The sequence below is a fragment of the Cryptotermes secundus genome, unplaced genomic scaffold (assembly GCF_002891405.2).
Source record: "Cryptotermes secundus unplaced genomic scaffold, Csec_1.0 scaffold810, whole genome shotgun sequence".
Classification (NCBI taxonomy): Eukaryota; Metazoa; Arthropoda; class Insecta; order Blattodea; family Kalotermitidae; genus Cryptotermes; species Cryptotermes secundus.
The window spans coordinates 407,097-420,199 of record NW_019731279.1 but is presented as its reverse complement, the minus strand read 5'-3'; the positions used below and the strand labels follow the sequence as shown (position 1 = coordinate 420,199).

Sequence of the window (13,103 nt, the reverse complement as noted above, 5' to 3'; positions counted from 1 at the left end):
CTTTCCTTATATGACTAGCCACTTTTTCAGTGTGGCTAACTTTTATCCTGAAAATGGAGGCAATATGTACCCTCCACCTGCTAGACTGTCAGTGTTATCACCAAGAAGGCCACAATATGAATTTTGTTTGCTGCAAAAGCCTCAGATCTGATATAGTGTAATATCTGCACATTGAAGATTTTCTGTGCATTCCTTTAGAACAGTCTGAGGAGTTCAATATACTGTGGTAGTCCTTGAAGGAGTGAAAACATGCATCATCACCACAATTCTGACACTTATAAATCATACCCCTCCTCCCAGGTTTCAGACTGCCTAAGTTGACTGTGGGCGGGCCTTCTTACTTGTAGGCAATATTAAAATAAAATGCCTCTCGGTTAGTCATGGCACTACCGTTATTGGAGGAATATTGGCATGGTAAATTATTTGTTCTACTGCACAGAAAGGCCATCTGAATTCTCAAAACATAACTGTTCAGATTTTGTTTCATACAGAATGACAGCTTTTGAAACAGTTCCGTATGATGTTTCTTGTGTTGTAACATTCCACTGAATATAACCGCATCCCTTATTGAGTTCTTGCACTCAGATATGTCAAACTTGGCACTTTTTTTGGCCTACTTTCAGTATTTTGAAAACATAAAAGGAATCATGAGATCACGTTGCTGTTTGTGTGTCTGTGTATGCTCCCTAACTCCTGAAAGCTATGTTAGTGGAGCAGAAAAATATCGCCATTACAATACCATATAGACATGTGACACGTGATGTGATGCCTAAAAGCTTGATCAGAGAAGTGCCACAGAGATAGGCGTTGCTAAGCAATGGCTTGGTAATTAGGTCTTCCAACTCAAGTTGTCCTCTCTATATAACTTTGGATTGGACTGCAGAGAAAACACTGCCTCCAAGAGTTTCTCTGTTAGCCTGTGGCTCAGTTGCTAAGCACTAGCTAGTGAACATGTTCTTGTGGCAACTAATACACCTGTAACATGAGGAGACCTGTTGGACTTATCATTTTCTATGGGGTCCTTGCCATATGAAAGGAAGCAGGTAATTAGTTTTTCCCAGAACTTCTTATACTGTTATTTTATACTGAGACATTTGATTTATTTATGTAACAGTGCTATTCCAGCCACTTGTGTTCATTAGAGTTTATAGCTTGGGTAAGAGATTGATGAATTGGAAGGAAGTGGTGTTATCATAACTTAAGATGCCTCTGTATTTGCTTGGAGAGACTGAGAAAAAGCATAGACTACCTCAATTATGATAGCTCAGTTGTAGTTCAAGATTTTAATCCAGATCCACTGAAATTGACGGAGGAACACTAAACATTCAACTATCATGTTACATAGAATGCATTTAGTATTCCTCTTACTAGTATATGTTTTGCCTGTGTAGGATTCTGGGGCCAAATGTGCTGGTGTGTAGCTCATTGGAAACTGCTCTTCAGAGACTGCAGGAGCCCCCACTTGCAGAAACTGTAGAGTCAGCATGGATTATAGGGGGCAGTTCAGTATACAAGGTTGGTAATTATTGTTTTTGTTAAAGGATGCTGTGACTTCAAGAGTTACAAGTGTAACACCCAGACTTTGCCTTAATCTTGCCTTGGACCTTCAAGCCTTGTTCAGTTTGCAAGCAATAAGTGAAGGGGTGAAGAAGGTTGCTTAGATCTTTTAGCAAAACTTTTCAAACAACCTACCCTTTTGAAAAAAAATAAGAACTGATGGTGACACTCAAGTCTTCCAGTATGACCAAGAAATGAAACATTGAAGCCTCAGGTGGAACAGTTCAGTCTCCAAATTCAGAGAAGAAACATGAGTGTCAGTACCATACTGGTCTGCTGTTTTGGTATCAGAGGAATTATCCACTGTTAATTTATTCCTACAAAACCGTCAAGATAGCATTCTGCCTCCATGTTTATAGCAGTGTATATCATTGGTCAGACAAGTGAATTTTATATCATAGTGCACCTTCCCACAGCATTTTTGCTAACAATTAAACATATTTATTTTATATATATCTTAGGAATAAAAAATATGGTCTAAGAAGTCAAAAAGTATTCACCAGCAGCCATCCGTATGTCAGACAGAAAGCACGGCACTGTTACATTGATCCAGTCACCTGTAAATTGTGTGTCATAAATGCATATTTGTTATCAGGAGAGAGTGATATGTATTGAGAAAATGTATGTTCCACGTCACATGATACTGGTCTTGCATACCAGTAACACAATGTTGCTAACTCTCTGGTCCTCAGAATCAGTTACATGTTCCACATGAAATCTCATACATGGCTTTAAGAACTTTATTTTTGCTGAAATGCATCAATTTCTGAGTCATTGATTTTGTTCAGATTTTCTAGAATGTTGACCGCTTTTGTGGCCTAGTTGTCAGAATTCCTGGCTACAGATCCAGAGGTCCCAGGTTCTATTCCTGGCGCTACCAGATTTTCTGAGGAATATTGCGTCTGGAACAAGACCCACTTAACCTCATGAGGATAATTGAGGAGCTAATTGAATGGAAAAGTAGCAGCTCCAGCCTAGAAAAACCGAAGTTAACGGCCATAGGAATTTGTTGCGCTGACCATGCAACACCCTCTATCTGCTAAAGTTGGCATTAACTTTGCCAACAAGCGGCGGTCGCTCAGTCGGTATAGTTCGCTTGCAGACTAAAGCCACGGAGTTTGTTTTTTGTTTGTTTTATCTATGATGTTATTTCCTTTATTTTTGAAAATGGATTTTGCAGTTTTGTTATGGACTGTGATAGAAAACTGACTGTAGGCCAAGTCAGTTTTTAGCATTTTCACTTCATTTGCTTGATTAAATATCCCATTCAGTATTGCAGTTAAGGAAGCATTCAGCCAGTGCTGTGGGACATTTGTTTTTACAGGAAGCAATGGCTTTACCTCAGTGCTCCCGTATTTACCTGACAAAAATCTTCAGGACTTTCAAATGTGATACATACCTTCCCAGGGTTCCAGAAGACTCTTTCAAGCGTATAAAGTAAGTTTCATATTTGCATTGCTGTTGGCATAACTGTCACCTGTTTATTCATATTGTGTGTTTGGTGCAGGATAGCAATGAAGGATTTTGAGCTGATAGTTTGTTGTTTTGCCACAAATTGTGAATATCAGAAAGCTGTTGATGAGGAGACTGCATTGAGAGCAGGGTCATGGAATGGTTGGTGAGGAGTGCAGAAAGAGAGATACTCAGGTCTCAAGACATGAACAGCACATGGTAACGGTTCAGAGGAGTGAGAGAACAGTATACATGTACTTGCTGCTGCTGGCACCACCACCACCGCTACTGCTGCTGCTGCTACTACTACTACTACCACCACCAGTGCTGCTGCTACTACTGCTGCTTCTGCTACTACTACTATCACCACTACTACTACTGCTACTACTACTACATCATCATTGTAGGGAATGACGGAATGTCAGTCTCTTGCGTTGGTTACATTCCACCCTGCCAAAGCTCTGATTTGTCTAAAAAAACCTGAAATGTCTGAACAAATTTTTTTTCTTTTCAACATTTGCTCATTTCTGAGATTTTTTGACATTATCTTTACTCAGGCTTTCTTCATGTTACATTTACAGTGAAACCTTGATCCATCATTCCCAGATGTACGTATTGCTTTCCAGGATCCATTATTCAAGTTCTGTAGTCCCTGAACAAATCCTATTTAAACTAACGAAATAAGACCTGCTTCAGTCATTCATCGATTTATTGTTTCCCCTCATCTTTTAGTCAGAATTTTTAGTTCCAAAGAACGTTAGTCCCAAAGCAACACCACACACACAATGTTAGTAAGCATCAGTGGTTGATGTTTTTGGAATGTGGTGTAGGAAGTTGCAGTTTTGGCGCTATACTGTTAGCTGTGCAATATGCCACCCTGAGTGCGCCTTACCTAGGAGACAATGAGCTGGAGGGGAAGGGGGCTGGCAATTTCCTGGTCAAGCTGGGAAAAGTTTCTCCTAAGTTAGTGTGAATCATTTCAGTGACATTTTAAAAAGAAGTACGAGTAATGCAAATTGAACAGGACAATTGAAATATTATCAGTGGTGTGCATTTCTTGATTCAGTAAGTACATATAAGCAAATGTGACCATTATTATTCATTTTATGTAGGCCCCTGCATCTGTCATTTTTTCGTATCCATCGGTTTTTCAGGACCCCCCTCCCCCCAAAGAAAACAATGAATCAGGGTTTTGTTGTATTTTGTTTTTTGTGTTCAGTTCATTTTCCAACTTACTCTGTCCAACTCATTTAACACCATATAAGTGACGCTCTGTGTTTGAAATCAGTTATTTGTGTTGCCAGATGTCTGGATTGTTATCTTTCTCTGTTGAAACTTTTAACCTGCATAAAGGAAACTGCATCTGCACTCTGCTATAACTTCAGAAACTTGTTGCAGCATATTGTGAATGTCCATGGCATTTTTCACCAATTTCACAAAAAATATGGCATTAATTTTCTGTTTTAAAACTGTTTTTCACATTTTTTTATGTGTCTAGAGACAAAAAGCAAATACAGGGGTTCCAAAAAAAGTACTCACTCTTTGATAGTCAATATCTTTGGAACAAAATGACATGTAGTTACAATTCTTGCGCGGTAGTGTAGTGTAATGTTTTCTCAACAGATGGCGAAGGTCACATGAGTCACGTGAGTGTCATGCCACATGAGTGCTGCAAGCAGAAGACAGTAGAAGCAATGGCTGAAAGGTTGTTCTTTGAGCAATGCAAGGCTGTATTGAAGTGGTACTGGAAGTACGAGAACATTAAGAGGTATGACAATGGCAGAATGAGTTCGGAACTCAGCCACCAACACATCGAACAATTGCCCGTATTCGGGATAAATTTGAGGCCGACAGTATTGTTCATGATGTGCATAAGCAAAGGTCTGGCGACCATGGATAGTAACAAGTCCAGCTTCCAGTGCTGTGGTGTTGCAACACTTTACACAATCACCGCAAAAAAATCTGTGGATCAGTGTGCACGCAAAAGTGGGGTAAGCCAATCAAGTGTACGGTGAATTCTGAAGCCTGCACACTGACAGCTGTAGTTCGCTGAGCAGTTCGGCGGCATTGACACTGTTTAGCTGCTGATGGTGGTCACTTCGAACACATACAATGACTCTCTCTCTTTCTGTGCAAGAATTGTACCTACATGTCATTTTGTTCCAAAGATATTGACTATCAAAGAGTGAGTACATTTTTTGGACCCCTCTGTATAAATATTGCCTCTGCAAAGGAAACCAGGTTCAGTTGAAATTATATTGTTATCCTATAGTTATGATTTGTACTGTCAAGTGTTGTAACTATGCCATCTCACCACTGCTGCCACCTGTCTAAGAAATAATGTCATTGTGATTAGTTCATGGGCAAGCATATACACAAAGGCAGTATAACCAAGATGCTTGTTCAGTGCTTGAAGAATCATGTTTCATTAATTATGAATTGGTAAGGATAAATTCATAGTTACAGGAAGTGTTTTCTGTTCCAGAGATCCAGATGTCCCTGATCAGGTGCAGGAAGAGAATGGTCTCTTTTATGAGTACCAGGTCTATGAAAGGCAAGAAGATGGCCCATTAAAACATGGAACTGAACTCTAGAAGGCAAAAATATTGCATGTGTAGAAAAAGAGCAGCAGTTGCTTCAGAATGAGAAGTAACAGGAAGAAGAGACACAGTAAAACTGGGAAAAGGAATGAAGTGTAGGTTATGAAGCAGGAGACTAAATAAAAATGTGTGCGTACATGTATAGTATTGTCATGTGTTAGTGACTAGACTTGGGGTTTGGATTGGTAACTGGATTTATTGAACACTTATAACTTGTAACTACAAGTAACTGAAACACTTTCACCGATCTATACACACTCTGTGGGTCACTACTTTAAACACCGAGTCTTCTGTCTTTCTTAGTCAGTGCTACGTGACAGATGGTAACAGTGGGACTCAGGACCCTTAACTGCCAGCTCTGGTCTTTGCCGTCACAGTCATTCCTGCCAGAAGTCAAAGTTACTTTACAACTGGCTGTTTACCACCAATAAGTGCCTCTTGACGCCTAGCCCCTTGAGACTTAACGACCAGAGATTTTTCAGCTGAACTATCACAGTCATAGTCCTTATGTAACATCCTCTTTGACGAGAAGCTGGGTGTGTCTCTTATGAATGTGCTTGGTCTTTTGTCAGTTGTACGTATCACACGTATAACATGTTATTGAAAATTCTCCCTTTGCACTATATGCAAGTCCTCTGTCAGTCCAGGCTGTAACCGTTCTTCTTCACCTCCAGCTGTACGTTGTGCTCCACTTATCCCTGACTTCTTGCCACTATGTTGATTGACACTCGTGGCTGCCTTTTCTTCGCAGAAAGCTTACACCACATGTTGGTCACCACTCGAGACTGTCTTTTACCCGACTTTATGGCACATATAAGTTCCTTTACATGTATGATTATTAGATGTCCCACAAGTAGGGAGAGTTCTAGGAAGCTGGGTTTGACTTTCTAATGGGTAGAGGTGAGTTCTCATCTAGGGTCGTACGGGCCTGGCTCGAGCAGGGCAGGAAGATCCTTATGATACAATCACATACACTTCAAGACTTTTGCACTTCCATAATTATTTAATTAACTTCAGCTCACTGAACACAATGTAAACTCAAATAGTTACACTTATTTGGATTGGGCTTGTAATACTTCTAGTGAAGTGACATAGTTGTGTTTTTGTGTCTGACTTGGCCAAAAGTTGAATGTAGACTGCCTGAGGTAGAATCATCTCTCTCCGAACCCTGAGGTCCATGAACCACAGACTCCAAGAGAAATCCACTCCTCCAACATGTGCCATTGGTTTAGTTTGAAAACTAGGAGGTTCCCTAAATTTGTGAATTCCCAATCATGTTGCTTTGCTATGTGATTCTAGCAGTTGCTGACCTGATGCTAAGGTTGACAGCGACATGATGTATTAAATCAGGGGATGAGGCTCTGGCCCTCCCACTTCTGAGTTATGGCTGTTCCAAGCTGTCAGCTCTCAAATTCTCAAAGACTTTCCAACTCTGCTGAAAGGGCCAGAATTCCAGGAAATGTACCAGATGTTACTTCCTGTCCAGATAGCAAGACTTGAACTACGTCACTTCTGAATGTAAAAAGTTGGCTATCTGCCAGATCTCTGTTTGTATATTATGTGATCCTAACTTAATATAAATTTAATTAATACAAAAGGGTCCACCAAATTATGATGAACAGTTACAAGGCTTTGCAAAGCCGATCATGCATATCTTACTTATGTTACAATGGAAGCTTAGTCATTTGAATGTTCGTAATTTTGACCACCGCCAAGTTTAGTCCTTTAATATTTTCTGTGTGTGGCTTCGCCTTGTCCTATACTGGATATGTTCATTCTTATGATTTTGTATACCTGCTGCTTGTTGCCTGCACAATTTTGTTATATAATTGTGTACATACAGAAGGTTGAAAGCTGTATGCAAATTGCAGACCAGTGTGCACCTTGAAAAATACGCAGTGATGCGAAGAACCTCTTTTCTTTTTTTTTTCTGCAATTATAAGAGGTAGGTGTCTGCTACTAAATAAATAGATTGAGCAGGACATGTTATAAGGAGAGAAAATGAAAATATGAAAAGATTAATGATTGTAAAACCAGAAGGGAAAAGGAAGAAAGGTAGACCATGAATGAGATGGATGGATGGATGGATGGATGGTGTTGAGAAGGATTTGAGGAACTTGGGTATAGTAAATAGGAAAGCAAAGGCACAAGAGAGGGATGGCTAGAGAAAGTTTTTAGAGCAGGCCAAGGCCCACAAAGAGTGGCAGTGCGAACAACAACAACAACAACAACAATAATAATAATAATAATAACAACAACAATAATAATAATAATAGGTGTCTGCAACTAATTCCCAGGCAGGGCAAGCATAAGTCATCACTGATCTGGTCGCTGCCTTATGGAGGGTTAGTTTAATGTTGGCACTTGTACACTCACTTCTGAGTAGGGAGTAGATTCTAATAAATGTTCTGAAGACCTTGGCTTCAGTCATTTCTATATGAATTCTCCCTGTAATACTCTTATGGAAGATTACAGCAAGATATTTTACATGCCTGACAAAGGGGATATTCAATCCATTCACTGTAAGAGGAGCCTCAGAGGGTCTAAGTCTGTCAGAAAATTAGGTGGTCTGTGTGTTTTCATTGATTTTTATGTTCCAGTGCTCACACCACACCTCAATAGCACTGAAACCTCACCGAAGCTTTTTGAGAACATAACCCTCTTTGGGGTCTGTTGTATATATATACAAGTGTTATCAGCAAATGTCGTGTATTCTGGGTCTTGCATTACTTAAAAGACAGGTTTTGGATTTGAAGATCGAATTTATTGTACCTTCATACAGCTTGGTTACAACAGTTAACAAATCACTATCGGACACTGTCATCTACTTCGACTGTACACTCCACTGGAACTATTCTGACTTCTGACTGCTCCAAATCAACTGCTATAAATGACCTTCCATGTCCTTTATAAACCTTCGGCGTGGACCATGCACAGAAGATGCATCCACCGCCCAGCAACGGACATCCTCCATTTTTTTGCATATCTGCTGTTGCAGGAACATGTTTATCGAGCTGTTGCCCTAGTTCTACAGACTTGTAAAAGTGGAGATATTTTTCACGGATATACTTGGTTACTGTGAACTAGCATTTAAACAAAAAATATGGCATTAAACAATAAGTTTAAAGTAATAGAAATATATTTTTGTATTTATTGTAATAATGATATCTGTTAAAATACTTCTGAAGATTATTAATGATGGCTTTCAGTTAAGGAGGTTGGAGGTTTATTGAGTTTATATAGAGAAGACTGAGAGAAGAGGGTCATCAATGGAGGCTTCCTGAGCCTTCTTCAACGAAACTGGTTGTGGGTGATGTTTATGCATCCTGCAGCTATTATCATTAAATTCCTTTCATGCAGAATGTATGAGGAATAAATGCTATGATGGCCATGGAACATGCACATCTGGGCTAGTTGTTGGGATGTTTATAAAGCCAATTTTATGAAATGTGACCACTGCTGAATAATTGATTTACAGATTCGGTTTTATAATGTTTATAATGTAATTAACTAAACTAACTTCACGGAGCTGAGCCCTTCTTGAGAAGCCACCAGTTGTGTGCAGCTACCCAAGAACTTCCCAGCATGTTGTGGAACCTGAAGGTTTATTGCCGTGTTCAAAAGAGGTGTCCACTTGTCCTTATCCTGAGCCAGATCAGTCCAGTCTATACCGCCCCATTCTGTCTCTCCAAGATCCATTTTAATATTGGTCACCCACCCATGTCTTTTTCTTCCTCATGGTCTCTTTCCATCTGGCTTTCCCACCAATAAGTACTTATAATATATCTTTTACATTTACATTCATAATACAGTGTACTCATTCATGATAATGTTATAGTAGTTGAGTAGAAAAATTTAAACACAGCATTGTATATATGATAGATGAAGTTGTCCCCTTGCTTGACTACTTAATTACAGGGACAACTTTACCTATCATATACACAGGGCTGTGCTTGCTTAAACTTTTCTGTTTAATTAGTAAAGCACTATGTCTTGAAGTCATATGTGGGAATAGATGTGTAAATCCATATATTCTTGATCTTGGCATGTGGACAGCTTCATGCCCTGAATTAGTCTGGATTATGAGAAAAAGAAACAATGTGTATGCCAAGTATACTCATACATGTGAAACTACATTTCATTTGAAAATTGTTTCTTTGTGGGGACTGATACCAAAAATATAAAACAGTTGTAAGGGCATGTGGTTAATGGATATTTCTCTGCAAGATGTGCCAAGCTGAACATGTGTAGTGAGGTCATGTACATCTGCTCTGTCACTGTTTTGGCTCAAAGGCTAGTCTGCAGATTTTTCAGGAATTTCATGATGTTTACTTCATAGAATGTAGAGCTGTTTAGATTTTCATAAACAATATCAGAAATGTCCACTCTGTTAGAAAGAATTATGCAAAGAACATGTGAAATCTCTGTACTGTGGAGGGTTGTATATTTCCAGTCATGTTTCAGTTGTCTAGCATAAGAATGATATTGGGCAATTTGATGTGCTGGATGTAGCTTGGCCATAAAGAATGAATAGCAGTGGTTTATCTCACAGAGGTTAGTTTTCGACATTTAATCATGGTATCATGTCATTATGATGTAAGGGGAATGGATGGAAGATTGTTTTATTTAGGCAGAAGATTAAGGTGAGTGCTCAGTTTCATGCTGTGGCCAATTGTGCCAGTTACATAACTAGTGGTTCCCAAAAAGTCTGGCGTTGCAAACAAACATTGCCATTATCTGGGTAGAAAAGTAAGCAAAGCAAGACAGTGATACCCTCTGAAACGTCGAGATTTCCGGATGTATACAGCTTTAAATCCCCCCCTCCCCCCAAATGACGTACTCTTCATAGCTATATTTACTGTAAATCCACCGGGATTATTCATGTTTGACACTTATTCTGTGTAAATTAAGAAAAGTATTTTTTTATTTTGCTTTGTCCGTAGGACTAGAAAGTTTTAAATGCAGAGAAGTGTTAGCAAATGCGTCAAATAATAAATTACGCATATTCGGTATACTGTTCTGTGCCCTGATGCGTATAGTATGTCAATATCTAATTCGACATTTTTTATATCGTGTGGAGTTTTATGTGTTCGCGCGCGCGCGCGCCTATTGTCAGTGTTGTGAGTTCTGAACGGTTCTGAATACCATAAAAAAGTTGCATTGTGGTGCGTAGTAACTAATACTTATACGAAAATGAGTACGGAGGAATGCTGTTGAATTTTATACACGGTTCCATCGATTTATTATTATTTTATGTTAGGTCGATTTTGTGTGTCGCAGTTTATTGTATCAGTTGCTCAAGTAGTTCAACGTTATATAGGTTAGAATGCTTGGTGTTTTTAACTGTAGATATGTAATCTGAATCCGATGACAGGTTAGGGAGTGGAACGTTCACGAGTAGCGTGATTGGAATCTTTCTTACTTTGTGAGGAAACATTTCACATTCAAAAAGAACGAAAACTGAAAAAAAAAATTGTTAAATAGTTCTATAGACTTGTAGACACAAAGACAAGTTTCGTAGTTATTTAAAGTCGGGTTTTTTTACTTGAAACGTGGACTCTCTCGACCGTATAAAAGTGGGTTTGGAGTGGCGTTTCACAAACGGTGTTCCATAAGAAAATTCCCTTGCAACACAAAATGATTTAAATATTATGAATAATTTTTCATTTAGGAGCTTCATCAGATTAGAAGTGTCACTGTAAAGGAAGTAAAGAACTAAAGTTGAATTCTTGTCACAAAAGAAAGATTTCTTCGTCAGCTGATAACCTTGGCCAGTACATGCTTGTGCGAAACTGGATTTTTTAATTATGGAGCAACAAAGCAGAATACAGAAACATTTAATGAAGCGCCAGATTTGAGAAACTCCATTCTTTACACTGAAAAATGTAAATGTTTGCTTGAAGTTAATTTTCTGTATACCTGAAATTCGATTTTTTTAAGTATGTGCAAGTAATACCCTGATCTCAACCTTGTTAAACATTTATGTATTATCCTTACATATTTTTTATTTTGCTTCCTATATAAAATTGGGCAAGGGACTCCATAGAAACGTTTCGTATGCGAAAGGGTTGCGAGATGAAATTAAATTGGGAAACACTGGTTTAGAAAAAAAAAACATGGTATACAAAGCGAACTGCCAGCATTTGCATGACTCGCGTGCTCCAAAAGTTAAATACATGTCAATTTATATTTATTTCCAAGGACTCTGCTTCGAAATTAATGCCATAACCCTGTCGAAAAAAAGAAATGGTTCAGTTGTCCCCGTTCTTAATCACGACGCCATGAAAACATAATTGGACAGTAGAGGGATAGTTCCAATACTACTGATCTTTTTTTTTATTGCTAGTGTGGTGGCACCAAGTCCCTTGTACTGCGGCCACTTCTGGCCTATTGTACCAGTCTCAGATGATAGGTGAGGGCGATTGTGGAGCAATTGGTGGAATGAAGACTGGCAGAGGAAACCGAAGTACTCTGAGAAAACCTGCCCCTGCGCCAATTTGTCCACCACAGATCCCACTTGACCGAACCCGGGCCGTCGTGGTGGGAAGCCAGCGACTAACCGCTTGAGCTATGGCGCGGCCCCTCCTGATCTTTATACTAGATAGAGATTAGTGATCAGCTTCGCGCCCCGGCCACTTTACCCCCAGGGTAAGAACTTCGAATACCCATTTCGTAGGAACCTAGGTGGAGTAAAGAAAAATCTCTTACCGCCAGTCAGAATCGAACCCGACGGTCCAGCCCAACAATATCAAGAACATGCTCAAAATAGTGTGCCCATTCTGCTAAAATTTCTAGCAGTCCTCGATCGTGGGCGCGTAACTCAATAAAGAGAATGTTTCCAGCTACACTTCCTTATTTTAATTTTCAGATACGATAGAGAATCTGACTGGAAGGTGCGGCAAAACTTTGACCACTAGTTCCACATACAAAAACAAGAACAGAAGGTCTATATCAACACGTGTCCGTAAACGTTTAATTTGCGAGTTTTAGCTGAAAGAATTCCGTCGTGACCTATTCAGATGCTTTGCCGGTGTTTTCAACGAAGTTCTGAGAATGTCTTAGTTTCATCGGTGGTGCTAAGAGATGAGACACATCTTACAACCAACACCAGTGGGTGGAGGAGAATCCTGTTGGTGTAATCCATTCGAGACACCAGCAGAAGTTGAACACCACCGAGATTTATTCCTGCATGATCTGCAAGAGCCACTGGAATATGTCCCTCTGGCAGTCAGAGCACGAATGTGGTGCATGCCTGAAAGAACTCCGGCACATTTTAGCCGTGCTGTGCGAGATGCTTTTAATAACACGTATCATGACGGTTGCATAGGGAGAGAGGACCTACCTCGTGGCCCTCAGCGTATTGTGGATGCATGCCAGACTATCAGCAAGTGCCCCGGCATCTTTGCACGGATGCGGCGGTCCGTGATGAGACGTGTCAAGGCGTGCATTGAATCTCATGGAGGACATTTTGAGCACTTATAAATGTACTCTTTC

At 39.6% G+C, this 13,103-nt stretch overlaps 1 protein-coding gene across 1 annotated transcript; it reads left to right on the top strand.

The window, feature by feature from the left end:
* Positions 1 to 1,072: 1,072 nt before the first annotated feature.
* On the top strand, positions 1,073 to 6,907 carry LOC111866898 (dihydrofolate reductase-like). Its single transcript, XM_023856249.2, has 3 exons — positions 1,073 to 1,515; positions 2,882 to 2,994; positions 5,495 to 6,907. The coding sequence occupies exons 1-3, from the start codon at positions 1,375 to 1,377 to the stop codon at positions 5,601 to 5,603; spliced, it is 363 nt and encodes a 120-aa protein (XP_023712017.1). The 5' UTR covers positions 1,073 to 1,374; the 3' UTR covers positions 5,604 to 6,907.
* Positions 6,908 to 13,103: the final 6,196 nt, after the last annotated feature.

Excerpts from the sequence above, each read along its gene's own strand:
- LOC111866898 (XM_023856249.2), top strand. The coding sequence starts at position 1,375 with ATGTTTTGCCTGTGTAGGATTCTGGGGCCAAATGTGCTGGTGTGTAGC. Across the intron at positions 1,516-2,881 it reads GGGGCAGTTCAGTATACAAG|GAAGCAATGGCTTTACCTCA; the intron begins GTTGGTAATTAT and ends TTGTTTTTACAG. Across the intron at positions 2,995-5,494 it reads GACTCTTTCAAGCGTATAAA|AGATCCAGATGTCCCTGATC; the intron begins GTAAGTTTCATA and ends TTTCTGTTCCAG.